This window comes from Anser cygnoides, chromosome 23, assembly GCF_040182565.1.
Source record: "Anser cygnoides isolate HZ-2024a breed goose chromosome 23, Taihu_goose_T2T_genome, whole genome shotgun sequence".
Classification (NCBI taxonomy): domain Eukaryota; kingdom Metazoa; phylum Chordata; class Aves; order Anseriformes; family Anatidae; genus Anser; species Anser cygnoides.
The window spans coordinates 6856443-6881429 of record NC_089895.1 but is presented as its reverse complement, the minus strand read 5'-3'; the positions used below and the strand labels follow the sequence as shown (position 1 = coordinate 6881429).

Here is a 24987-nt window from a genome sequence, read left to right as displayed (position 1 = left end):
TTTCCTAGAGATGAAATGGAGTTCGTGCCATTTGCTATTGACCTTTCAAGCAGACTTCTTTCAAGCAATATTTCACAGCAGCTCAGTGCTTTTCCACAGTGTTTTCAGTCAAATACATGCTACTTGTTGTTTGGTACTTGGTTAATAACAAGATTTTGGGTTGGGGGGTAACACCTTTGTTCTACACACATAGAGACTGGTCAAACAAAGGGATATTTTTTCTCTAGCTGTAGGTTCTTTGTTTTAAAAAATCTGTATGGTTCCTTTGAGCATTCTTCAGCTGTGTTTAATTTTTCTTGCTATTTCCTTCTTTTAAGAGTTTTCCAAAGAAGATATGGCGAAAAGCTTACTACACATGATCAGCAATGACATTGGTCAACTTGCCTGCCTCTATGCCAAACTCCATAATTTAGATAAAATATATTTTGGAGGATTCTTTATTCGGGGTCACCCAGTTACCATGCGCACAATAACCTACAGTATCAACTTCTTCTCAAAGGTAACGAAAACAGAGATTCTCCTAATAGCAAATTCATGTGTCTAGGTATCTTCTTCTAGGAGGTTGGGGGACTTAAAATAAATAGATTCCCACCTTAAATCAGCTTAAAGGACTGCTCTTAGGTAGGTAAGGCAGGGCTAGAAGGATCTGTTGTGGGAGGGGTGAAATAAATGTGAATTGCCTAGGAATTCTCTCTAGCCTCTCTTTCTCTCTCTCTCTCTATTTATTTTTGATTGACAGTAATTTTCACTATTTTCTTAGATAGCTGCCACTGTTATTCAATTCCTCTTGCTGACTTCAACTATTTCTTTTCACCCCCCAGGCTATGCAATGTGGGATTGTTCTGCTGAGATAATTAGCAGCTAATATTGGTGGTGGTAGCTTGGGCTTTTGTTGGTGGTTTTATTAAAAAAAAAAAAAAAAGCTGTAATCCTTTCCAGGTTTTGAGGCTGTGGCAAATACTAACGATATTTCAGTAGAAAACCGGTGCAGTCCAAAAGCTCACTTAATGCTTGGTACGGGTAGATCGGTTCCTGCACCTTCGCAATGCATGTCGCAGTTTCGTAGAACCACTGATGCTATTTTTACCTCATCTCAGTGCTTCAAGCAAGAGACTCCTATATGCCGCTTTATTTTCCTTTGTTTCACCATTGCAGTCTTTCTGTAAAACCTTGGTTGCATTTCAAGAAAACTACCACAAAACTGCAGCTCTAGATTCTTGTAAGCACAACCTTATCAGCGATTCAGTCTGTACAAAAATCTCACTGTAAATTATTTTTTTCCCCCTCCACTATAGTTAAACCCAGCGTTAACTTTTCTGATATTATCTGCTGTAGACCTGGCTTAGTATCCTTCAGAGGAGGTCTCACTCAGCCTTGTCTAGGAAAGCTACGGGTGCTAGGGTGGGTGGTGGTCCTGTTCTCCCTGGCATTCTTTTATACGTTAACATTTAAGCTAACTAACCTGGTGGGGCAAATGCCTATGGAGAATGTACAGGGTGACTGTATATTGTTGCATGTTAAACAGCAGTGTAATGAAATAAAGAAAATGAAGAGTGGCTTGAATGTGGTGGATGCGCAGTGGCACACACGTTGATGACCTAGAGATCAGCTGACCTTATATTTCCAGCCTGTTCAAGCAAGAGGAGTTGAATATTCAGGGAATGATGCAGTGGTCTTTCCTGGCGAAGCATTCGCTTCCCTCTGCTTCTGTGGTTGCGCAGGCTTAGAATACGCGCCATTTCTGCATGTATTTTTTTCCAGCTGTCTTAGAATTGTGGAATGATGTATGTAAGCAGGTCCTCCTGAAGCTGTGTTTCAGAAACACCATTTTTGGAGCACCATTAAAATTACTGAATGTGTTAGAATGTAGCACAAATGAATATTATCATCTTCAGTTGTTTCTATTAAATTTAAGTGTAAATCTAGTGACGAAGAAGTACATGTTAGCCATCAGGGACCATCCAATTGCAATGTTTCATATTGTGGCAGGGAGAGGTTCAGGCATTGTTCCTGAGACATGAAGGCTACCTGGGAGCCATTGGGGCATTTTTAAAAGGAGCTGAACAAGACAGTAAGTACAGCATTGCTATGTTCTGTATATGCTGTGTTCTGAAATGTCAGTGTAATGTCCAAGTTTCTCTTAAGAGGCTGCATGTAAGTTGTTGCCTAAATAAATACATTTGGCACTAATAAACACAGATGCTGGGCTTTGCTTTTATATATTCTGGCAAGAACACGTTAATTTCTCACTGTTTTCCTGCTCACCTTTGAGAATCCAGCAGGATTTGGCTCTTCTCTTTTCTGCATTTCTGCAAAGAGCAGTCATACCTCAAAATCAAATTGGGGAAATTGAGTTTCTGAGAACTTTCCTCCTCTTTAAGAGGCCAGCTTCTGAATTCAGTTAATGTACTGCAGAAGACCGGCATCTCAAAACTTACTCATTTGAGTGAAAAGCCTCACAGATATTTATGAAGGATGAGACACTTCTTTCCAGCATTCTTTGGGTATAGGATGCTTTGGTTGAATTTTGCCATTTGTATTTTTTCTTTCCTTTAATTTCTTGTTGATGTACTAGCAAGCCATTCAGTACCTTACTAATAGTGGAAAAAAGAATGAGGTGGTTAACGATACTTAGTTTCAGTAAATATCAAATGTACCTCAGAGCAATGGATGTGGAAGTCATTTCATACCCACTTTATAGATGTGGGCAGGGAACCAGCTGCTAAGGAATTAAAGACATTACTTCTGTAGCATGTTCTGTACATCTGAACTTAATTAAACTCCTAGAAAAATTCTAGAAATAACTAGTGTTTATATGAAATTTACACTATGCTTTGAGAGTTTTGCAGTATATTCTGTTAATAATGGATTTATATTCAGAAATAAGAAAGTAGTTCTCTGATGACAGAAAAAGTAGCCGTCTATAATGCTTTGAAGACATCCTGCTCTTTATAGCCATTAATGATAAAAAAAAAAGTGGTTTAAAAAATGATGTTAGAATTCCAGTTGTCTTGTGTCTCATTCAGTTTAATTTGAAGCTCTTTAGAGGTAGGTAAGTCAGCAAGAAGTTAAAACATACCTACTGGGGCCTAGAGGGAAAAAATCTGATTTATGTATAAAGTCAAGGAGAAATGGCTTTTGCAGTGAAACAGCTTCTCTGAAGGGGTGCTGACTCTAGACTCGCACATGGGAGTATTTTCAGTTTTATTTTCAGATTATGTGTCTCTCTCTCTTTCTCTTTTCTAGATCCAAACCAGTATAGCTGGGGAGAGAATTACGCTGGAAGTTCTGGTCTCATGAGCACATCACCTGATGTTTACCCCATGCAGAGAACCAGGAGTGGTACAGTATGTGGTTGTCTTTCCTAGAACTACGTGCTTTCTCTTGGCAGTGGTGCTTTGAGCCTAGACAGTTATTCTAAAACTAGTTGCTTCTTGTCCCTGAGGCTGTGCTGCTTACCGAAAGAAGTGACTAACACAGCGTCCTGTATCATGTGTGATGGTGTCGTGTTGTGCGCAATGATGTCTTGTGTCATCTGTGATGGTTTGATGTAATGCTTCATAAAAGCAGATCACGGCTGCTACTTTGTCTTGTTCTGCCTCACCAAAGGTGGGAGAAAACATTAGTCTCCTGCCCTTTCTTTGAAGTAGCTTGGATTTGCTATCGTTGAAATACTGTGCTTGAGAATTTTGAGTCTGATGTTCCATGTCTTTAAGCATCATTTATTTACTTCCTACGAAGAGAGAAATATATAACTGCACAGAAGAGCATGATCCCAGTCATCTCTTAAATACAGTAACTCCAATTTCACAGTGAAACTGGCATACAGTAAGCAATTAGAAAATACCTTAAGGTTCTTAAATTATTCTAAGTCTGGATCTGCTGAAAAGTGCTTTTGAAAAGAAGGCACTGTGGTGGAGCTCAGCATGTTTTACTGTCTTCTGTTGATCAGCACGCCAGTGTTTTTCATGTCAAGTTTTTTTGGTTGTTTTTTTTTTTTTATTTCCTCCCTCATTGGTTTATCTCCTCCCAGTCTTCAGAAAGTAGCTTCATGTACTTGGGGGAAAACTTGGCTTTGGTTGGTTATTTCCTGTTTGTTACTAGGCATTTTTAGACCCAAAGATGATGTATAAAACTCTTACAGATTTGTGTAGGCCTTGTGCTAGTTTAACTTGTTATGAATCAATTTCTGAAAAAGCTCTAATAAATCTTTCATTTTTCACCTAGTTTGACATGTTTGAAATGGATAGGCTGGAGAGACCACTTGTTAACCTGCCACTGCTAAAGGACCCATCGACCTATATTCCGGACACTGTTGACCTCACGGATGATGCCATGGCCAGAAAATACTGGCTTACCTGTTTTGAGGAGGCACTGGATGGGGTAAATGTCACAAAGGAGTTGTGTGTGTGAGTGATGACTGAAGAGTAAAGCAAATGGAGGGGTTGTTTTTCAGCCTGAACTTTAGGTCAGTTAAAAAGAAGAGTAATTTGATCGGTAACTTCAGTTTTTCCTCTTCTCTACCAGGTGGCAAAGCGTGCTGCAGCCAGTCAACCAGATTCTGTTGATGCACCTGAGAGAGCTGAAAAGTTCCGACAGAAATACTGGAACAAGCTCCAGACGCTCAGACAGCAGCCTTTGTAAGTGTCTTTCATTTTCCTGCTTTCATCACCTGGCTGCTTCTGTTGAGCAGAGCAAATTAAAAGCAAGCTATAAACTAACTAAAAGCTAAATAAAAGCTTTTATTAAATATTAAGCAGAGCAAACTGAAAGCTACGTAGGCTGGAGCAAGTTGATGTGCCAAATGTCAGGTCCTCTGAACAGAACCATGGGATTTCCCTATTAGAATTTCTCAGTTAAATTCTGTCTCAGCAGAAAAATGACTAATGGTCTAGAAGTTAATAAAAGCAGTAATGTGTTAGTTCAATTGTCTGGCAACTTTGCTCTGAACCTTTTCCCTCTCTATTTAAGTAGTCTGTTTAGTAGATTCACCACTTAGAGACTGACTTAGCACATGTGGCATGTGAAGACTTTTAACTGAAACGTTTGTCTTACATGCCGTGACTTACTGGAATTCATCCTAATTATGGAGGAAACAGGAGAAAATACCTTTTTTCTGTTTGAAGTAGTTGATCTGTTTTCCCCTCTCCCTTTTTAAAGTGCATATGGTACCTTAACAGTTAGAAGTCTTTTGGATACAAGGGAACACTGTTTAAACGAGTTCAATTTTCCGGATCCCTATTCAAAGGTAAGTTGTTCTTGTTTTACAGGGTGGACAACGTGTAAGTTCAAGACACTTTTTCCATACTCTAAAACGTTGTATAAGTAATGGTTTATATAGGGAGATTACTAACTACCTTGCAGCAGCTGTAACTGGTTGGTGGTTGCTGCTCTGAGGAGAAACAGCAGTTGCTGGTGGGATGTAAAGCCTTTGACCTGTAACCTGCTGAATGCAGTCATGGTGAGGATAGTGCTAACACAAAGTTGGTTGTGTTGTACTTCTGAGAAGGGAACTGGTGGTGTCCATCCCGCTCCTGATGAGTACATGGTGTCCTTCATCAGATGCTATTGTAACTTGCTCCTTCAGTGAGGAGGTGTTTCCTTCAGTTTAGAAGTAAGGAGACTACATGGAGAGGCTCCACTTCTGCTCATGGACAACCTTATAAATGACCTGAGAACTTCAGTTCTGAGTAATCAGTTTACTTCCTCTTATACTGAGGCTACTACTGCAGTCTAGCTGACTTCAGGAATTTTTTTCTTTCCTGTTTTTCTCCTCATGGTACGAAAACCATTTTCAAAATTAAGGAAAGTTATGTGTAGCTGTGTAAGTACTTCTGAATAAATGTGAGACTTTCAGACAGTTGTAAAAGGCAATTGGCAGTATTACCTTGTAGAGCAGTTAACAATCTCAAGAGCTCCATGCAAAAGTCACTAATGGTATGAAGTTAATTTCTGTGTTCTTTTAGTTACCTTAAAGCGTGTTTTCTTTCCTTCTCCTGACCCAAAAAGGAAAGAAAAGGAAATTGGGGGCAGGGAGGAAGTGTCTCACAAGCAAAGTCATCCTCCCCAACACCATCGCTCCCCAAAAAGGCCTGGAAAAACAAAACAAATCTGTTCACTGTGTTCCTTAATTGCTGAGGCAGTCTCTCCTTAAACCAAACTGTGCCACTTTCCTGCATCTTGTCTCTGGGTTAATTTCCTGCTGTGCTGTAAAAAGTTTCTTGATTGCTTTTGTAACTGTTGAGATACTTTGCTGAGTTGGGTTGGAGTGTATATAATACAAATGCATAACCTGAAGCTCTTAAAAGAATTTGTTGCTATTCTGCAGCTGTTTACTCTTTGGGGTTTATTTTGCTGGGGGAGAGGACGTGTGAAGTCGTCATTTCTCAAAAATAGCTTTCCGTAGGTCTGATCCTCACCACTTTTGTGTGGACACAGGAACAATAGCAGTGACAGTGTCTGGTTAGAGACTTTTTTGACTGTTGCTCTGTTTCTACAAAGTACGTAGAAGCTTCTCCATAGCTGCACTGTCAGATGTCACATTCACTCTAAGAAAGAGTTAAAACTGTATGAGGTGGCTTTTACGTATGTTTGCTCTTTTTTTTTTTGTAATTCAGACAAGATAGTGGCAAAAAAAGATGATGTAAAGATGGTACTTAATACCACTCCTACATTTTTAAGTAGAACTAGCTGTGTAACACTGATCTCTCTGGAGGTAGAAGTGGAGGAAAAAAAAGTCAAGAGCTTCTAGGCATCTAGAATGATGAACCTCTTGAAGCAAAAATTAAACACAAAAAAACACCTCCAGTTTTTGTAAAACTGCTAGTGGTAAGCCTCCTCGTGCAGATTACCTGGTTTTGGTGGATCATGTTGCTGCTTAAGTGTCTTTTTTGTGTGTCTGTTCTTCCATTCCCCAGTCTGCCCAAGATCTATCATACCTCTAATCTATTTTTTTTTTTAAAGTAATTCTTAGGCTACAGAACATATACTAGCGCTAATAAAGATTTTTATTAGAATCCCAGGAAACTTTTTTCTTGCTGATACTAAGCATGCTGATAACAGTAACTTGTTGGTCCATTAGAGGCCATGAACGTAGAGGAGAATGCTTGAACGCGGTCTTGGGACTGAGACAACCAATGATGGGTAAGAATTTTTTGTCTATAAATCCGATGTTTCATGTCTTTCTTACAGGTAAAGCAGAAAGAAAATGGCATAGCCTTAAAATGTTTTCAAAGCGTAATCGAATCTTTGGATTCATTAGGCTGGGAGGAGAGGCAGTTTGCTCTGGTGAAAGGACTTCTTGCGGGGAATGTCTTTGACTGGGGAGCAAAAGCAGTCTCAGAGTAGGTGTTAAATATTTTAAAAGCACCCTTTTAAGATACAGAATATCCAATTGTTCGTTTTAAAAATAAGTAAATAAAGTGCGCCCATCTAACTTTAATTATAGTTTGTATTTTACCGTAATCATATGTTGGTTGTTTATTTGCAAGCGTTGTTGTGGTGCAGCAAAGTTTACATTTCCACCCTTAAAAACCTGGCAGACACGTTGCTGTGAGTGTTTGAGTTAAGTGATAGAGCATTTAATATTCCAGCCTGGCTGCTTTGCTTGTAGCATGGTTAATAATTAATTGGGTATGTGTTGTACTTAATCTGATACTACGTGCCTCTAGTAGAAAATACGCTGTTTTTCTGCAACCCACAGTTATCCTGATATCACTCGTTCAATGGGCTGTAAGCTAGGTTGGGTGGTCTCTTCTGATGACTAAATACTAAGTATTTTTGATCAACATACATTTCTATTGCTGTTTTGAGAGCTTTTTTCCTCACATGCTTTCAGCAGCTATGAATTCACGTGAGGATATAAATGCCAGCTGTCTTAAAACATTTTTGATTTTGAAGCTCTCAATTTTACAGCTGTTTTTGTGGGGTTGATAACATAGATCCAGTAACATGGGAGAGAGTCAGTGCCTCACAGCTGACATTCAGCTCTTCCTTTCCCTTTCTGCATCTTTAAGGAGTTTTCCCCTCTGAGTAAACCAAAAAAAAGTCCACTCAAAACAAGGTGATTCAAGGCTGCCTTGGCGCTCTTAGACTTGGGGTACTTCTGATGCTGCCCACAGCTACAGAAACTTGAACTGCCACCTGTCAGAGCAGATAGTCTAGTTGCTACTTGTGGTAAGTGTAGCTCTCCCTCCCTTTGAGGAAGGAACTAAGAGATGTACAGGCTGAGTTACGCGTCAGTACTAGATGTAAGGAACTTTGAGACATGACTGGCAAGCACTGCCTGCACGGTGTAACATTTTAACTGGCAGCTTGGAATCTAGCCTCATTACCTGTATGCTCATCACCACCTAATTGTTTGGAGCTACTTTGCTGTACGTACAGTCAATAGCTTTTAGATCCTGTACCTAGTTCTTTTTTTTTTTTCCCCTGCCTACACAGGTACAACTTTAAAATACCTTCTGTGAACTAATCTTCAAATCGGACTTTGTATAGCACTGGTTTCCTATGCAGATATTTTAGACCCTGACTACATTTATGGTAGTCTGCAGACCAGAAGGTTTCTTTTTTTGCCTGCAGAGTAGTTCCTGCAAACGTTTGTATATTGCTGTAGCTTTTTCCTTTTAGCATAATAACGCTCTAATTTAACACACATCTGAGCTTTTTGTGTTTAACATCAGAACAATGTGTCTGTTTCTCAGTCATTGGACCTACCCACACTCCATATGATAATCAGTGCAATAAAATTGCTGACCACCTGCTAGAGGAATGTTTGAATTGTGTTTTTATGTGATTAAGTTGCTTAATGTGTACCCTTTATTTCTCTCGTGATACAGCGTTCTGGAATCTGAGCCACAATTTGGATTTGAAGAAGCCAAATCAAAACTGCAAGGTACAGGGGGAGACGTGTGGTGGTGGTGGTTGGAACTGGATGTTGTGTTAATGTGAGTGGAGGAGAGCGGGAAGGTGTTTGTTGTGACAGTTGTGCTGCCCAGATGATGAGGACCCGTTCATACTTGCTGGGTTTGTCTGAAATACAGGTTACAGAGTTTCAGGGCAACGTTGCTCTTTGTATTCCAAAGGAACTGGAACCTGAAAGCCTATCTCCTTGCACAGAAGTCTTAGCTGCACAGGTGTTTGGAATATCTTGGCTGTGCTATTTTTGTACTGTTCTAATCCTGTCAAAGCAGTAGCGTCCCCTCAAGTACAACACCATCCATCTTAGGATGAGCCCTAATGGTATTTAGCTCACGTGACTCCATTGCTTTATTATGAAAATTCCATTTCAAGAGCACTGTAATTGAGGTATTCCCATAATTAAGAGCTTAAGAACTCTTTGAATATACAGTTTTAACATTCAAAACCTGAACTCAACTGCTTCAGCATCTTTAAAAAGACCTAACATACAGATTTACTCATTGCCTAAAAGTAACACTAACACGATTTTGTTTGTGACGCAGAACGTCCCTGGTTAGAAGACTCCTACAGTCAGTGGCTAGAGCGACTGAAGGTACGATGCCACAATTGTTACTAACCATTGAGTAATTTAATACATTAATCTTGAAAAAAAACCTTGTTAGCTTGTTTTTAACAGATTTAACAGAACCCCATTCAGGCAACTCAAAATAAACTCTGTCAATACAGTACCAGTAATTCAGCAGCCTTACCATAAAGAAAGGACTAAAAGGAATTTGACACTTCATTACTTACCAAGTTTCTTAGCTGAATTCCTGCAGGAACTGCAACGTTTGTAACCCGGCTGCTTTCAGAGCTCTTCCAACATACCCATAGTTCCCTTCTTTATCAGGGCACTTATTTCTACACAGCTAGACCTGTAATTTTGAAAACTTGAACCCAAATATAATGTCTGCATTGTTCCTCCATCTCAGTAATCAAGCTAAAACCTGCATTAATTAAGGAGCTTTCTGAAAGTAATTAATCAATTAGCAAAGCTTTTTGGCTCTGTGTGATGTTTATTACTATTTAATTAAGGTTCGCTGAAAAGCGTAAATGTTTTTTGGTTCTCTCTGTAGATCTATGTTGGAAATGATAGACAAAAGTTTGGTATAAGTAGACTGCTCCAAATCATTGCATATTGTGTCTTGAAAGTATCATCTAATCATAGAATCATTTAGGTTGGAAAAGACCTCTAAGATCTAATCCTTCATGACAGTGCTAATGAAGGAAGTTCAAGCACTGTCCTGACCATTTTTTTTTCTTAGGAATTGAGCATTAGTTACAGTAGGAATTCTTCTGCTGGTACAAACTGCAGTGAACTAAACTTCATAACATCAGATTTAGAACAAATCAAAAGGTTAATGGAGAATAGGAAATATTTCTTTATTTTAGGATGTCACTGCCCCCAGCAGTCCATCCTGCCCTTTCCTGGCAGAAGGAAATCCTGTTCACCTTACAGCATGCTAGCTTAAAACGTCCACAAAGGTAGGTTCACCCTGATAACCAACATGTTCGTGTAGACAGCTGTCCATGCTGCTGCTTCTGTTTTAGGGAAGGTTATTCTCCAGCTGCATGGAGTAACAAAATGGGAGTTCTAATCTAGCCTCCCAATGGTAGGATTATAGGTGTGACTGCCCACCCTTCAGAACCCTCTGAAGTAAGCTCCTGTTCCCAGCTGCTGGAGTCAGACACATCTTTGGCAGCTGTAGGTTAATTAACAGAGTTTGAGACAGCTCTCAAATAAAGCGAAATAACTATAGGCTGTTTTAAATAACTGTGCAAAGACAATCCTAGGGAAACTGATTTTGCTTAAGATCAGGGGTAAGTGAAGTGTTATGCTGCTGCTAGGTAATGAAAATTGCCAATCATTTAGGGGTATAAAACCTGGGGTCTTAAAGTGAGTGTTTCTAAATAACATGAACTATTCAGTGAACTAAATTATGAACTAAATTCTGAATGCATTGTTTTTTCTCTTGCAGGAGGGTCCCCCTCATAAATGTGCCTTAATTTTCGCAGATAACAGTGGAATAGACATAATTTTAGGAGTCTTTCCTTTTGTGAGAGAGCTCCTCTCTAGAGGGACAGAGGTAAGTGGTTTTTGTTGTAGAGTCAGCACGTAACGGAGCTTCTGTAATTGGTTAAAGGTTTGTTAAATATCTACTAGCAGTGCACTTTGTGAGACCAGCTCAGCACACCTAAATTGGGAATGATCCAGTTTAGGGCAATGAGCTTCAGTCCCAAAATCCCTGGTACTCTGAGGTCTAACTTTAAGTAAGTAGACTGCAAAAAGTAACAGAGCAAAGGGGGACTCTGTCAGATCTAAGTTTGCTAAACCAGGGTTTATGATGTCAAAAGACCTGAAGTAGCTGGTTAACTTGGGAGGGGTGGGGGGAAATAAGGACTGGGCCTCTTAGGCCTTCTCGTCTCTCAATTCCTCTCTTATTTTATAAACCAGGCAATGACAGTCTTTAAACAAACAAGCAGCTCTAACACCATGTATGGACTGCATTAATCAGTGAACTATTCTGACATCTTTGCCTCAGGTTATATTGGCTTGTAACTCTGGCCCTGCCCTGAATGATGTCACCTACAGTGAATCCCTGATTGTTGCTGAGCGGATAGCAGCGATGGATCCAGTTATTCAGTAAGCATATAACCCATCTTCATTACATATCATACAAAACATGAAAGGAAAAGAAACCAGTTCCTTCGCCTTCTAACACACATAGTTATTTGTGTTTATTGCTGTCTGAACTCTGCAACCTGGAAGTAAGATACAGAGGCTGATCAGCTTGAGGTGAAAAATCTAGAAAGTGGTTCTTGTGGTACAGCATTATCTCTTGTTAGTGTCATCCCTGATAAGGACTCAAGCTACTAAACCACTGTGCTTTCTATGTTAAAAATGAAGAGAGGAAAATATACATCATGCACAGACTAGCCTATGTAGAGGAGATATATATATATATATATATATATATATATATAAAAAATACACATACACACACACACAGAGATACATATATATATAGATAGATATATAGATATATATATATAAAACTAAATAACCTGTTTCTCAAGGAAACATGTTTCTGAGTCCTAGCAGGAAAAGAAACCTTTGCAAAGTACACTCACCTATTCGCTGTCTGGCTTATTACCGGAGTTGTATGACTATGTTTGACAGACCATCTTGTAACTCTTTTTATTTTTATATTTTTTAAATAAAGATCTGCACTGCAGGAAGAGAAGCTGCTGTTGGTCCAGACAGGTTCAAGTTCTCCGTGTCTAGACCTAAGGTATATTGACAAAGTACCCAACTGTTATTTGTTTTCATCAGGTGATGTATAACCAGAGACTTCGTATGTGCTCTGGAGTATCTCAGCCACACTTCACAGAAATCATTAAGAGTTGCTCAGTCTGGATTTGCAGACTTGTGATATTGATCAAGCCTTCCTAGTTGTTCTATAGCTTGTGTTTCATTTTGGTGTTCATCAAGTATATGTTATCAGTTTCATGGGCAACTTAATTATTGATGATGCAAAATACTGTGTGCAACCAAGACATCAACTTGAGCATAAGAAGTATTTCATGTTGTTAATCTATTTATTTTTTATTTATATTTCTCTACGGCAGAGAGAACTTAACCTGTGTTTTCTGGGAAATCCCAATTCTGTATGCATTTAATGAAGCTTTCAAAACTACATCTCATTCCCATTTCCTTTGATTAAGATGTTCCTTGTTTAATGGCATCAGAAATTCCATACCCCACCACCTTTTCTATAAAAGCTAAAGCCCGTAGAACATCTTGTCTTTATTTGTAGCATGTGTAGGGATGACTGTTTCTAAGCAGACCTCTCATTTCAGCCGCCTCGATAAAGGTCTGGCTGTGCTGGTCAGAGAACGGAAGACGGACTTGGTTATCATTGAAGGCATGGGTCGTGCCATCCACACGAATTATTACGCGGCTTTGAAGTGTGAGAGCCTCAAGCTTGCCGTTATCAAAAACTCCTGGCTTGCCGATCGTCTCGGAGGGAAAATCTTCAGTGTCATTTTTAAGTATGAAGTGCCATGTAAATGATATGGATCCGGTCATCGGGGTGAACAGGAGCAGCAGAATGGACTTGCACTAGTTTTACTTTAACTGTAAAGAATGTATTTTTATTACAACAGGGAAAAGAGGTCACAGGAAATTCCATATTTATATTGTGCTTTTGTGACTTAAAGCAACAATATGATTCACTCTATAGTATACACACTCAAATATATATATGTATATCTCACTCATTGTTTATTTTGGTAAGTGTTTATTTTAATGCTGCAGTATTTGTGATGAAGAGACTTTATTTTTTTGTTCTGTGAGACATTCATATAGAAATATATTTAAATGTCAATGAAACCTTTTTTTATACATCTCTGCCTACTCTGCCAGCAATGCCATGGCACATACCAAATAGTTTTTAAAGTGCTAAGTGAATCTGACATTGTATTTTTCCATGTCAGCTTTTAAACTTACCCAACCTGTTTCATGCTCTTTGCAGTTAAGTTGGTTGAAGGACTGATCCACCTCCTAATCTAACCACCATTGCTTAAGCTGTATGTAAAATAGAACTGTCGTGGTGTGAGAGCACATAGCCGATAACTGAACAGCACTACAGCAGGTTGAAGAACTCGAACTCATAACTCCTGCTGCTTCCACTGGTGCTCTTGTTACCACTGAGGGGTGGCAAGCTGCACCTATACTAAATTATGGGCAGCCATCAGAAGTTTAAAGTCTACACTATGCTCCAAGTGACTGTGTAATGCTTTATTCAGGAACACCCAGCTATTTCCCTGTCACAGGCACATCAGTGTCTGCTTTCTTCAGTTATTTAATGCTGGAGCTGATCTGAATTTGTCTCTTTGTTCATGCAGTACACTTAAAAAAAACACTTCCAAGTAAGTGAATTTGCCCCCTCCCACCCCATCAGATGTGCAGTACATAAATTCAGTCATTTAACTGTGAATTTACAAACCAGCATGTGCATGCATCAGTCATTCCACCTCTGAAAAGAAAACCAGCTTGATTAGGAAACTGTTAAATATGCAACTGAAGTAACTTCCCCATGAAGTTCAACAATTTTTCTTTGACAGCAAGAGAATAATGTAAAATACCCATTACTCACTTGCCCTTGCCTAGTGAATTTGTACTTTCTTTAATTGACTGGTTCCAAATTTCATGCTGGTGGATTTTAATTATGTTATTCCTAAATACGTCCCGGTCAGGTTAACTAAGACAGACTAGGAAACATCTGCTGGGAAACAGACATTTCTTAAATCTAGTTCCCTAATTGCATCATCCCCTTCGTTGGATTTTAGGCCACTGCAGAGAATGCAGTAAAGTCCTGCATTTTGGGGGATTATGCAACAGTACTGTCCTTTCTGATTCAGAAATTACCTTCACAGTGACCATCATCTGCCTAGAAGAGGGGAAAAGTAGTCTATAACTAAAATATTTAAGAAGCAGTTGTTCGTGATTAGAAAAGTCAGATGAGAGCTTTAATTTTCAAGATTGTTCCTCATAGTGTAATTAGTAAACAGAGGCATCACATTAACCTATCCCAAGTCCCTTACTCCTACAGGCATTCATGCACTTACATAGTAAACTTCTAAACTAAATCTAGGTGTGATCCCCCATCTTAACCTTCCTTGATTTTAACAGTTGCACTCTATCCTTCATCAACTTAAATTCCTCCCAGCTGCTTAGTTTTCTTTTGAATCCAGCTCCACCACCAATCCAGAAGTGCTGTGTGTTTGTGATTAGGAAGCTAACACTCTAGACTTGCAGAAAAATACCTTTCTACAATGATGTAGTTCCTATGAAATACATATGGTAGAACCCTAAGACATGCCCATTCCTTAACATGTTTTTTAAGCATTAGCCCTTCCTGAAGTCTCCTGGCTTTGTCTTGCATTTTCTTTTATACGTAGACGAGTGCACATTTCTTCTGTGAAAATGGAGCAACAAGACTTCTGAAAAACAAAAGGGGAGAAAACAAGGGGGTGAGTTCTGCATCATTAAATCTACCTTTAAAACGTGTGCTACCCATCCACTGGAACGGATGGAGAACAAGAACACCAAGCTGCACATTCAGATACCAGTGCAGTTTTACTTACATGTGGTTTCCTGCTTGTCAAATGACTTGAAAATAGCCATACTTGAGAATAAACTTGTTATTGATGATTTACTGTCCTCTGTACACTCAGAGTGTTGGAATGCAGTTTGGCTGCATTACAGTAAATATTTCTACGTAATATTTTAGGCTTCATTTTATTATTTTTACACTGTTTTGGCTACCTATCTATCACACAGTCCAAGCTACAACGTTTCAAAGCTGTAAAGAGTGAATACTTGGCATGTCTCCTCGATCCCGTTACATTCCTTTCCTTAGACAAAGCAAGATCACAATGGCATTCTGCCCAGTGGGGCGGAATGGTACCTACCTGTCCATGCTAAACAGCAGGGATCCAAGGAGGGAGGACAGGAGATGATGACCATCACCTACCTTGACATGTCCAGCAGCGTGTCTGCTCTTATTCGACAGCTCCACCACAGCTGCAATCACTCCCAGTGCGAGGCCAATTGCAAGAGTAAGGAAGAGTCCACCGAGGGCTTGGGGCTGCAGAGGGCTCCATCTCTCTCTGCTTTTGTGAAGGCAGCTGGTCTCCCACCACTTGTTACGCAAGTAGTCAAGGTCACCCAATTCGCGCAGTTTGAGGACCGCAATGGAGAGCTTCTTAGTCCACGAGGACGCTAGCAGCAGTAGAATGAAAAAGAGTATAAGACAGATAACGAATATTACAACATTTTAAAGCAGCCTGCTGCTACCCTCCCAAGCAGGGTTGGCTGGGTGCTGATTCCCAACTATCAAATGGTCATTGTGCAGAATGCCACAGACTAAGCTGAGTGCTTTTTTAGATAGCAACGATTCCTGTCATGTTCGCTTGCAGAACAGTAACAGAGTGAAGGTTCTTTGATAAATACAAGCAGTCATGCTCACAAGAAAAAATTGTTTAGGAGCTTTTCTGCATCATTCCTGGAGCCAAGGCTTAAAACCAAAAACTAACTAACTAAAGGAACCAATGTTCCTGAGTTTCAGGACTTAGCTGTGCCAGGCTGTTTGCTCTCAGTCCGCTATTTCAAACCCGTGAAATCCAAGTGGAGAAGTGGGGCAGAAATGGTGCACCGTGACTAACCCTGGGCTGTGGCAATGCCAAATCCTCTGGCTCCAATAACTTCAGGGGCTCTGATCAAATTGCAGTGCCTGGCCGCTGCAAGGTCTTGAGAGATTGATTCACCAATGAAGGCGTAGTTCGAGTCCATCACGCGTTGAACTGCTTCCTGGTAGGTTTTGACTAAAACGTGGTCTCGTCTCTTGTCCATATATTCATAGATCATCTGATGGATGGGATTCTTGGAGTTCTGCAGCCCAAAAAGCCAAGTGTTAGACTGAAGAGTAAAACAAATGTGCAGCATTTCTGGATAAACATGCAAAGATTGTGAAACAATTTGGAGAATAAGAGCACATAAATCATTCCCCTTTTGGGCCCTCTCTGTAATGAAAATTAGCATCTAGCTGGAACAGATTTCCTCTCGAGTGTTACAGGGATATAAGCATTAATTATTTCCCACCACCACCCCTCGAAAATAACTTTTACAGATATCTCGGCCCCAGCTTAGCAGCCCTAAGGCACGTGTGTGTGTGTGCAATCAGATTCTCTGCACCTTGAAGAAGTAGAAGGTGGAGGAGCCGTCCAACGTCCCAAACTCGAGCTTTCTTTGCTTCACGAGATCTTCAAAGGTCTGGATTGGGAGCTGCTCGCTGCCGGAGCTCAGCAGCGCGGTGAAGTTGGCGATGTAGGCAGCCAGCAAGGCTATGGTGAAGAGCCACCAGATGGCGGCAATGACCCGCACAGAAAGCGCTTTGGGCCGAGGGGTGACACCTGCATGACCAGAGGAGCCGATAAAAAGCAAGGGAGGTGATGTACAGTGAGAGAGACAGCTCGACTTAAAGCCGGCACAAGACTTCTTTTTTAATAAAGGCCAAACTGCAAAACTTGCCCTGCAGCTACCTAGGAAACGCACAGGCCTGAAAAGCCCTCAGTGGCTGAACAGCACCAATACCGCGCGCTGCACAGAGAGCTGAAGCACCATTAGTGGCCAGAGGCAATAAAAAGGCTCCACTCTAAAGCATCAGCGCAAAAGCTAGCTTGACTTTCCCCAGAGTAAGTGTTACAGCAGAAAAAGCAGTCCTCAGTTGCAGCCAGCCACCTGTACAGCTCCAACAAGTCCCAAACCCCAGCTGAGAGTTTGAATACTGCTGAGTGTCCCTACTGCAACGTCTTTCCCCTCAGCAGCACCCAGCCATCCAGCACCCAGTGTTGCGGACAGATGAGGGCTGGATAAGCAAGCAGCTTACAAAACCATTCTGCTCCTGGAGTTCCTCTGCCGCAGTCCTCCCAGCTCACCTTGCAGTGCGAGAGCTCCTGCTCCAAACCAGAGGCTGTTTAAGAAGGTGAAGTGATTCTCCTCATTCTTGGGCTCGTTCCATTCGCAGGGGCTCAGCCTGCAGGGAAATGGCGGGATAAAACCAGTCAGGAAAAAACAACCCTGCCGCATGACATGCAGCAGTGCAGCTAGCCCAGAAATGCCCTTTCCTTCCATGGTAGGTCCTCCTCCACCTGTGGTCCAGTTCAACTAGTACAGAGAATAATGTTCCTGCTCAATGCCTCAAGTATTTCACAACAGTAAAGACTCAGGAGGCTCCTCTTACAGGTTTGCCAGATCCCTTCTTCTTGAACCACTGCACCTAGTCTCCCTGGCACACCTAAGAGGCAACACTGGCTCTGTTCTTTAGCATAAGAAGAAGGCCGCTCCTTGGAAGGAATGCTTATCTATAAAAGACTATGCATAAAACTTGAAAAGCAGCACCAGAGCTTCTGTTCAAGACTGCAGCTGCTGAGAGCCTTAGTGCAGCCTAATCAATAAAGGGGGGAGAAAGCTGAATTTCCTCGGAAGAAGAGGGAGGGGAAGAATTCCTTCCAAAGTCAGTGCAGAACTGAGTGCACAAAAACACCAGGAGAGAGAACTGCACATAGGAATGTGGTCACAGTAAAAAAAAAAAAAAAAACTTTGAAAAAAGTGAGGAAGAAAAGCAGAAGTACAAACACACGGGCCTTTAGCAACCCTTGTACTTTCTTTAAAACCGAGATCTGCTCATAGCTGGGAAAACAGCTGACTTTTGAGCAAAACCTGTGAAACGTGTTTATACCTGGCAACAAGAAAGAGGCAGAAGCACGTCAGAACATAAGCAAATAGGAGACCAGTCCAGGTCTCCTTACTGAAAGGAGCCAGGAAGTGGAAGAAAGACATCTCCTGTGACATGGTGTCCTTTCGAAGCAAGATTCCAATCCCAGTCTGCAGGAATGGCGTGGTGAAGGAGACCACCTCTTCCCTGGCTGATGTGACTGTCAGGGGAGCCACTGCAATGTCTGCTTCCTATAAGATGAAAAAAAATATTATCAACCACCCAGCCTACCTGATGATTTCTGCACTCAAATAGAACACTTCCCAGGCCGAGTGGGCAGATATCTACATGGCAAACAGCTTCCCTGTCTCACTAGACAGCTGTGGGCTTAGACTGCGAGCTCCAGAGGACAGCTTTCCATTTTGCATTGTTCATAGGGGGGGCTGGCTGGTGTCTGGGGCCTCTGGTTTCCTACCATCCAACAAGCTGAGGCTGTGCACCATGAACCACATTGTGTTTGTTTACAAAAAACAGAAGGCACGTTCCTTTCTTTTTCTGGCTGCAGCACCTACATGACTGACAGGACACGTTACTGAGTTCAGAGGAGCAGAGAGAATTCGATTCAAGTGTTCCCAACAGCTGGCAGAATGCTGGCTGGAGGGAGTGGTACGCCATGGATAAAAAGCAGGTTCAAGCACCTATTTGAATAGTCTGAGGGGTTACATTTCAGAAGACACAGGTTTGGCCTAGAGCTTAAGTACAAGGTAACTTTTCCTTAAAGTCTTTGTTTCATTACAGAGCTATGATGTCTGTGCAGCCTCTCAGATTACAAAGGCTCTGGGCAGTCTCTGAAACAAGCACTGTGCCAGGAGAGCCTTGTAACAATGATTTCTGCTATGGCCATTGTCTCCTTGTTTTGTAGTGTCCCTATCTGTAGGACAAAACCAACCACAAGTCTTTCTGTTCATCAGTCCTACACAACAGGCAGAATAACTCCAAGTTGCTCAGTCCCCGAGGAAATTCTAATGAAGAGCTGTGCCAGCCCAGCCCTTTGGCCTCTTTCCTGTTAGAGCTGCAGTTTTCTCAAACATACAATGAAAATTACCTTTCTCAAAATCTCTCCAATCATCCCTGTCCAGCTCCCATTGGAAGAGACGGCGCCGTACTTCCCATCTCCCACCACCTTCACCTTGTAGCTGAAGTGAAGCATTGAAGCAAGGGCTTTCAGCAGGTCAATGCAGTATCCCTCCAGCTCTGCCCTTCTCACCATGACGTAGGGATCTTCCTGCATAGAGAGGGAAATGCACACAATTACATGCCACCACAGTCTGCAGCATGCAATTGACTATGAATTAACCCTTTTTTTCCCCAAAAAAAACCCTCCACAAAGACCTCTGCCCACATTATCGGGAGGATAACATTTCCAGTCCTGAAAGATATTCACAGGAGTCATGTGCCACCACTAGTAAAAGCATACAGCTCCAGGAAGGGCAGCCGCATTTTGCAAGGCACATGTACTACATAAGCAAGTGACACCCTCTTCACAATCTAAACACCCAAATACATTTCCTTTGGCCCACCAGTTGAGGGTTACCTGCTGGTGCCTGACAGCAGAATCAGAAAATCTGCTGGTGTTGCTGCTTCTGAATGATCCTGATTGTGGCAATGAATCTTCTTTCCTTTTTTTTTTTTTTCCCTTTTCTTTTTTTAATATCATGTTTTTAATTCGGGCAAATATGTGATATGTATAATATATATAATAATGATATAATTCCAGCTACCTCCCAGCCACTGTAAGTACCGTGTTACTGCCTTACCAGGATTGTTGTGACAGTCAAAGTTGGAAGATTCTCTTCTGGTCCCATCAAGTCAGTGTCCTACAAATAAAAGTGAAGAATTAATTGGATTTTCCAGAACTGGCCCCACTCAGCTAGGGTTTACATTAGTGTGTGAGTTAAAGCAGCTAGAAATCTGCCCCCCGAGCTGCAGCAGGTCACCTCACCACTACTCTACCTCCTTCAGGAATCGCTGTTCCGTGACAGTAATTAATAAATCACAAGTGTTTTGTGTTATTGCATGTTATCAGCATACTTTGTGCAAATAAAAAAATCACTTTAGATGCTGTCACAATTCTTCAGATACACGGCGCATACAGTCTTCCGAAAAAGAGATCAATGTTTGTTGCTGACAAAACAGCTAGCAGCCAATTAAGGCCTCATTAGAGAGTAATTGCAGGAGACAGAACAGTAGGAAACCTGAGATGTTGGGGAGAGGAAACATAAATTCACTTCTGTGTGGACACGCTGAATTCAGGAGTGCATCTCCCAGCCTTACACAACTCGAGGTGCTTTCTGATCGGTACCACTTCAGAACACCTCAAGCTTTTGCCGGTAAAGCCACCTTCCCCTCACAGATGAAAAGCCTTGCACACTATCACATCTATTTCTGGATTTAAAATCCTTTCTCACAAAGAGCTTCACTCGTAGCTCTGCACCAGTGAACTGAACGTACCTTACTCGCAGCATCATCATTCCTCATCGCTCCTGAAAAACAACAAAATCAACTCCTTGCAGCATTTATATTTCACGGTTCCTTAAGAGTGACGTTTCAAAAACTCATTTCACGTTGCACTTACACAGAATGACTACCCTTAGCTCAGAAGCTCACAGCGCAGCTGACTCGCACCAATTTTGCCGAGTTTGTTTCCTCTTTCACAGCACAGTATTAGTGTGAAGCAAACAGAAGCAGAAATGTACTCAGCCAGGCTCAGGCTTCAGAGGATTCTGACTGTAACTTTATTATTCTGGTTTTTACACTCTGAAGAGTGGATTTTTCAGAACTGCCCTCCTGACAAGTAGAAAAGCCAGGAGCCCTGCTACTTCACACAGCCAAGATTCCCCCCCTTGCCCGTAACCCTAAGGAAAAGCAGAAGCTCATCAGCATTACATTCCAAGGCACCGGGGTTTCTAATTCTTCCCTTCCCCTATTAATGAGAGGTTCTTCTTGTCAAAGCAGCCAAAGCAGACCGTCTTGCGACCACAGGGGTAGAAACCCTTCTCCACCTCGTCCTCTTGCATTCCCCCCCAGAATTAGCAGCACTCTGACTCTTTCTTTCCTGTGAAAATTCAGACCTCCACAAGGATCAGGACCAAACCCAGGAACCAACAGGGACAGCACTAGAGAAGGGTCTGGAAGCCTGCCTTGTTTTGCCTCTTCTCTGCGCCCCATTTGTAAAACAAAGGCACCGATACTTTCCCATTTGGTAAAAATCTACCTGTAGAAGTATTATTAATGGGGTTAATTGAGCTTCTGGTTCTGCTCCCTGCTCTTTTAATAAATCCTGTTAAATTATTTGATCCACAGCCTCCTTTCTCACAACACTCAGAAGAACACTGTAATAATTGAGATGCAGAATTAAAACCACAGCCACTATATGGCTTATTAATTGCCCAGGATGTTTTTCTGGAATGTGCACATCGCTCCTTGCAATCAAAGAATACACAGTACAAAGGCCAAAAATCCCTCAAGAGAAAACAAAAATTGAGGGTGTTCTTGCTCTTCCAAGCAAAAGCTGCAAGTTTTTCATTAAATATAACAACATATTCATTCATTATGTATTATTCATTCTCTGGTTTTGCATTTTCTTGCCTTGTGCTGAACTCTGCATTATTGTTAAAACAAAAACTGCTTTTTCCCTCTCCACTACAGTTCTCCACGGGAGCTGGAAATCCTCACAAAGGAGTTCTCTTGTCTCCCTTCAGAAACTCATTAGAGCCAGTAAAAGCCGTTTGAGGCTCCTTTTTGAAGACCTGCTAGGGTTTCTTGGAAGAAAACAGCCTGTACTGAGGGCTTCAGCTCCCCCACAGCGGCACTGGATGCAGCTGTTCAAAGCCCCATTGTAAGGGCTCCTGAAAGGACCATAAGTAATCGAGTCGCAGCGCTAACTCGAAGTTCATGGCAGTGACACTTCTCAGCAGCCAGGTCCTCCTTGTGAGGATCTACAAAAACATAACACAAATAAAAGGGACTCATCCCTCCAAATCTTGTCCCCTAAAGGCTTGAAACTACTGCCCTGAAGGCAGGAAGCTGCTGCGGCTGCAAAAATCAGCCTTGCCCTTACCCCTTCTATTCTGAGCACAGCCTTCTAATGGGAGATGACTGCCTGACTTCACGAGAAAAGGCTTGTAACACTGTTAAGAACTGCCTCAGCCCGATTTTCTGCTCTGTCCTCCCTGTCTAGGCTAATACCCATGCCTTTGTGTCCTCCGCCCATATTTCCCTTTTTGCAGCTAGATTAAGATACAGACTTAATCCAGCACTAGTCATCAAAGAATGAGAGAATTCACAGACTGTGAAGAAGAACAGAATCAGATTTGGATGCAGCCAGCATTGTTGGCCAAATATTCTCACCTGCGTGGCTTGATTCTCTCAGGAGCAGCACGGTTGTAAGCACACAGAACACGAAGTGAAGTCCTTTGTCCATCGGAGCAGAAACAGTCACTGTCTAGAGGAAATTCCTGCTCGAGATGAAAGACAAGTAGTTAAGGCTGGTGTTAGGGTTCCTCAAAGATGAGTTAAATCAGTTTATCTTGGATTTTCTGCATCACATTTGGAAGAGTCCCAATTGTTTTTCATTTCAAACGCTGCAACAAAATTTCTGCATGACTTAAAATAATTGTACATGTGTCGTTGAAAAACAGCAACTGAATTATGAAAGACAGCCAATGCCATGTTATACTCCATCTCAAGCTTCTGCTGTATTTTTGACTGTATTTGTAATCACAGCGCCAACCAAGGATCAGGATACCATTACCACAGAAACTACAAAAGACATACTGAAAAAGTGCCCAGAAAAAAGTCACCATTTAGGAGACTATGCAGGTGAAAAAGGTGCTACAGTGTGGTATTACCTGCTTCTGACTGATGTGCTCAAAGAGAGAAAGGTTGCTTCAGTTAATTTTACCTCATCAGCTTTTATGAATTTTTCCCCAAACCTGCACACCTGTGAGAACTCTTGACATTACAAAGGCTCAGTGGTTTTCCTCATTCATTCTCTCTACATTTTTCACTTTCATACCAAGAATAAGAAGTGAATAAAATTTACACAGAGGATTATTTGGGTTAAATTTAAATGCTGTCTCTTTTTGTTATTGTTAAAAATACTTCAAAATGGGATTAGTGTTAAAGAATCAAAGGAGAGGACTGACATTCGAGTTATGGAGCAACCTAAATTTTCTGAAAGTAATTATAGAATACAGACAAAATGCTAGATACTCATAGCTGTTGGGAGAGCAGCACATGGACAGCCAAATCAGCCACCAAGGCACAGAGAGGAGAAAGCAGCAGAGATTCTGGTTGAGCCACTGAGGAATTCCTTTTTTCTTTTTCTCTGGTTTCTCTTTTTAAATCTTTAGATTTAACCTCTAAATTTTTGCTATCTTTTCTTGCACTTAGGTATACACTATAAAGTGATCTTTACTTCAGGCAGCCTCCTTCAATAAAGAAAAAAAAAGGTATTCAGAACTGGTAATAAAAATGAGAGTTGTTAACACACTGGCTACTGACTGACTGAAAGAACAAAGTCTAAATATGTGAAAAAAAAAAAAGCATTTTTGCAAAGGCAAATACACTTCCTTTAATCTAGTACTGGAATGATTTAAGGACAAACAGAATCAGTTACAAAGAGAACAGGAGCACAGAGGGCTTCAGCACCTTCCAGCCTGCGCTGAGTTCTTTAGCTACTGCTTAAATTAAACCGCAGCATCCACTCACCACATCCACCTGGCGAGGTACTACAAAACCTTCTCAAGTTTTACAGCAAATCAAACTAAGGATTTAAGATGCTACTTTGCTAGAAGCAGCTCTCACTCCTCAGAAGCTTTTCATCCTTTCAAGAACTAAACAAAAAAGAGACACCACCACTCCTCAGCCATCCTTGCGCACGCAGTGCTGGAGGAAGGCATTAACAGGATGGAAAAGCTGGGCAGCCACCAGCTAGGAAGGAGACAGCCTGCTGCAGGCAGGCTGGAACAAGCAGAGCAGCGAGCGAAGGCAGCATCTCACTTACAGCAACTCCTTCAGCCTCTCCCAGCTTGGCTTGGCTGGCCGGGCACCAGCAGGAACACCGATGAGCAGCAGGCACCGTGGGACTGCTGGAGCGGGCGGCGTGGCAGCGCTGGGCTGTTATAAGGACTGAGGGAGGAGCCGGGGGGGCTCCTGCAGGATGCCCACTGCCAGCTGGCACCGCGGGCTCCAGGGGCACCTGGGGCTGGGGAAAGAGGAGGAGGACGTTTGGAAGCAGTTTAGTCCAGCAGCTCGATGCCACATCAAGGGTCAGAAAAGCTGACTGCTACTACTTGGCCCTGTAAAAGCCTTCTTTCTACTGAACCTTGTCCTTTCAGCTGTGCCCATCTCCCCTGTCTATTGGTCCTGCAAGCTCAAAGCTTTCTTCACTCTAAGTGTCTCAGATCAGCTGCGGGACTCAGGTGTAACACCGAAACCCTCTCAGACCTGTTCTGTGTTTTTCTTCCCAATGCCCAGAGCACTGAGGAAAGGCCTGAGCTTCAAGGTAAACCACACATTCTGGCTTGCACACAACCATTTAAGACACAGGCAAATAAGTGAAATTCCTGTTCCCTTCACCCTTCCAGTTACTAGTTCCACGTCAGACACGAGCTACAGGACAGCCCTGCCAAGCGGCCGCTTCCACTGGGCCAGGTCATTTATAAATACACACACCAAGGCACTG

The 24987-nt window shown here is 41.7% G+C and overlaps 3 protein-coding genes across 5 annotated transcripts in view; 1 reads left to right on the top strand and 2 right to left on the bottom strand.

Annotated features, from left to right (window-relative positions):
• PANK4 (pantothenate kinase 4 (inactive)) overlaps nucleotides 1-15248 on the top strand; it is a 24330-nt gene extending 9082 nt beyond the window's left edge. Inside the window, exons 7-19 of the mRNA XM_048067513.2 lie at nucleotides 318-499; nucleotides 1990-2071; nucleotides 3247-3347; nucleotides 4228-4383; nucleotides 4528-4640; nucleotides 5161-5248; nucleotides 7192-7343; nucleotides 8838-8893; nucleotides 9462-9511; nucleotides 10938-11045; nucleotides 11502-11602; nucleotides 12183-12251; nucleotides 12820-15248. Coding sequence (XP_047923470.1) covers nucleotides 318-499; nucleotides 1990-2071; nucleotides 3247-3347; nucleotides 4228-4383; nucleotides 4528-4640; nucleotides 5161-5248; nucleotides 7192-7343; nucleotides 8838-8893; nucleotides 9462-9511; nucleotides 10938-11045; nucleotides 11502-11602; nucleotides 12183-12251; nucleotides 12820-13033 — 1472 coding nt within the window. The 3' untranslated portion in view covers nucleotides 13034-15248. The remainder of the gene's footprint in view (nucleotides 1-317; nucleotides 500-1989; nucleotides 2072-3246; nucleotides 3348-4227; nucleotides 4384-4527; nucleotides 4641-5160; nucleotides 5249-7191; nucleotides 7344-8837; nucleotides 8894-9461; nucleotides 9512-10937; nucleotides 11046-11501; nucleotides 11603-12182; nucleotides 12252-12819) is intronic.
• LOC106044619 (probable glutamate receptor) lies at nucleotides 13240-24987 on the bottom strand. 2 transcript variants are annotated; one of them, XM_048067528.2, is made up of 11 exons: nucleotides 24307-24987; nucleotides 22650-22756; nucleotides 20751-20782; nucleotides 20057-20116; nucleotides 19345-19524; nucleotides 18264-18490; nucleotides 17461-17558; nucleotides 16718-16935; nucleotides 16189-16414; nucleotides 15498-15745; nucleotides 13240-14964 (listed from the first exon to the last, which is right to left on the bottom strand). In XM_048067528.2, the coding sequence occupies exons 2-11, from the start codon at nucleotides 22720-22722 to the stop codon at nucleotides 14863-14865; spliced, it is 1464 nt and encodes a 487-aa protein (XP_047923485.1). In that variant the 5' UTR covers nucleotides 22723-22756; nucleotides 24307-24987; the 3' UTR covers nucleotides 13240-14862. The 2 variants fall into 2 exon arrangements, with proteins under 2 accessions (XP_047923485.1, XP_013050197.2); XM_013194743.3 differs by lacking the exon at nucleotides 24307-24987 and adding an exon at nucleotides 24012-24241.
• Nucleotides 24378-24987, bottom strand: part of PLCH2 (phospholipase C eta 2) — an 89748-nt gene continuing 89138 nt past the window's right edge. The window contains exon 24 of one of the 2 annotated variants that reach the window (XM_066982217.1): nucleotides 24378-24507. The gene's annotated coding sequence lies outside the window, so the exon portion shown is untranslated. The remainder of the gene's footprint in view (nucleotides 24508-24987) is intronic. The other variant, XM_066982216.1, reaches the window with a different exon arrangement.